Raw genomic sequence first — 2,432 nt, 5'->3', positions numbered from 1 at the left:
CAAAGTCTACTGAAAAATCTGCCCAGGTTAATTTAAAACACTCAGAAATGTGCATAAATAATACATTTGTGACCGCTTACAGTGTTTGGGTACAGAACTTTTTTTTTTTTTTAAGAGAGTTTCTGTGCGTATTTTGGGGGTTGAACAGCATTCCAACCAGAATTTGCATAGAGTTTCGATTGGCCTGGCTAGTCATTGTTCTCCAGTTTCACGCACCAGAGTGTTGGTCAGAGAGTAAACACAACAGCATTCTTCATGGCTAGTACAACTGTTACTATGTACAGAAGTTAATAATGTCGCCGTGGACAATGATCGACCAGCAGAAATGGAGAAGATTAAAAACTTTGATTGCAAATGCGAAAAGAGACCCAAATCCAAAGAGAACGTAGAAGGGCTGCATGTTGCATGTTTCGTGCAGTCAACAACTCGATCCAGACATGATTTGGGAGACCAGGACGGACATGGCATCATTGTCGAAGGACCAGAAAGACATGGTTATTTTGGGGATTATAAAGACGCGTATGAATGACTCAGAAGTTACTCAGTCCACCAAGAAAGTGAATAAGAAGCGACTGATCAACAGATCAACGTACATGGTGAATGCCGTCGTGGTGTGTCGCGCTACATTTTGCTTCGTCTATGTGTGAGTTTCAGTTTATTATTATTGTCTTGTTTATATTCAGGGGCTAGTCTCTGAAACCAGTGTGTTTATGATGCCTTTAGAAAGACGGTTAAGAGAAAAAAAAGAGCGAGTGTTTTGGTTTTACACTGTGCTGTTAGCAGCAACATCCGGCCTAGACGGACACGGAAACAGTTAGTGAACGTTATGCATGTGTATGGTGTAAATAGCGGATACAATGGGCGGGCTCTAGACCGGATCCAAACGCTGAACAGTAAATAGAAACCAAGCATACAGCCACGTACAATCAACATCCGGTCTAGACGGACACGGAAACAGTTAGTGAACGTAATGCATGTGTATGGTGTAAATAGCGGATACAATGGGCGGGCTCTAGACCGGATCCAAACGCTGAACAGTAAATACAAATCATGTATCCATGTATTAAATGACGTTGTTAGCTGTTAGTTTGTAACCAAGTGTTTGTGTTGTTGTTTTGTCCAGGATCAGCAACAACCTTCTCCATGCCCTTAAGCAACACTACAAGGAGAATGGTTTAACACCACGCCAGAGAAAGAAAGGCCCAAGGACAAACAAGAAATTCCTGACTACAGAGGACATCAAAAGTGTCCTGACATTCATCACAAACTATGCAGAGATCCATGCCATTTCCCTGCCAGGTCGACACCCTGGTCACAAAGATTACAGTTTAAAGTTGCTGCCAAGTAATGTCACCATAATGTGGCATCTCTACAAAGCTGCTATGGAAGATGGTATGTGATTATTCTTTATTTGTTTTAATAAATAAATTAAAAAGGCACTGAGCTTGTAGATCTGCTATCTTTTTAAATATTTTACTTTTTTGAAGTATTTATATAATTTTTGAATATGGATTAAATAGTTTATAGGATGCACCCATGTACACAGCCCATTTAATTCTATTTTGTGAAAATTATGTGTTGTAACAGTGGACAATATTCTTTTTTTAAATGTTTGCTTCTACTCTATTACAGCTTTGATGCAGATAAACCTGGTGTGGTGATGGCCCAAAAAGACCGTGACGCAGAAGTAGTGGAGTTTCAGCTGCTCAAGATACCTGGTGTCTTTCCCCCAGTAGATGGTTTTCCAGTGCAACCCCCACCTGGACTGGACATGGCCCGACAGGAATATCTTTTTAAGGAAATCAGAAAGTTCTGTCGCGATGATGCAAAAGACACCACATGCCCCAAACCAAAGTCCACAGCACCTCAGAAGAAGACTGTCCGAGTATAGCACCATGGTTCACGAACAGCTTTCACCTGGCTGCCGTCAGGCTGCTGAGCTAACTGTGGATTATACCAGGGACAAGTGACTTGACTTTTTGTCTTCTGTATGTGGATTATGCGGTCGACGCACACTGACATTTTGTACATTTTGCACCTTAATTCCATGTACAACGCACCGACTGGTCTTTTTTTGGTGAGTTTTTCTAGCACCTTAACGTCCACGAGTATATCATGCACAGTATGCATTAGGCTCACTCTATCTAATCTCAGGTACTATGTGTAAATATGTAGATACTTTGTAAAGCTCTATAGTTGTATAGCTATACCCTCTGACCATCCAGTGTTTTTAGACTGCACAAATGCTGTTTTTTAAGTAATGTGTTTTGTTCTTTCTTGTAGTCATGCACTGTGAAAATAAACAAACTAGTTTTATTCTCTTCTCCCTTTATTATTATTATTATGATTATTTGATGATCTACTGACTTAAAAACATCAAACGTTCTAGATTACTTTATTCTTCTCGTAGGATTTTCTCCTGGTTTATGCCA

At 40.2% G+C, this 2,432-nt stretch overlaps 1 protein-coding gene across 1 annotated transcript; it reads left to right on the top strand.

The window, feature by feature from the left end:
- The first annotated feature begins 308 nt into the window (after window positions 1-308).
- Window positions 309-2,209, top strand: LOC311053445 (uncharacterized protein). The gene is made up of 3 exons (XM_084068979.1): window positions 309-643; window positions 1,124-1,392; window positions 1,633-2,209. The coding sequence occupies exons 1-3, from the start codon at window positions 399-401 to the stop codon at window positions 1,659-1,661; spliced, it is 543 nt and encodes a 180-aa protein (XP_083925105.1). The 5' UTR covers window positions 309-398; the 3' UTR covers window positions 1,662-2,209.
- Window positions 2,210-2,432: the final 223 nt, after the last annotated feature.

This window comes from Gymnoscopelus microlampas, assembly GCF_963454915.1.
Source record: "Gymnoscopelus microlampas genome assembly, chromosome: 10".
In the NCBI taxonomy this organism is placed as follows: Eukaryota; Metazoa; Chordata; class Actinopteri; order Myctophiformes; family Myctophidae; genus Gymnoscopelus; species Gymnoscopelus microlampas.
The sequence above is the reverse complement of the archived record's forward strand: the minus strand, read 5'-3'. Positions and strand labels throughout refer to the sequence as shown.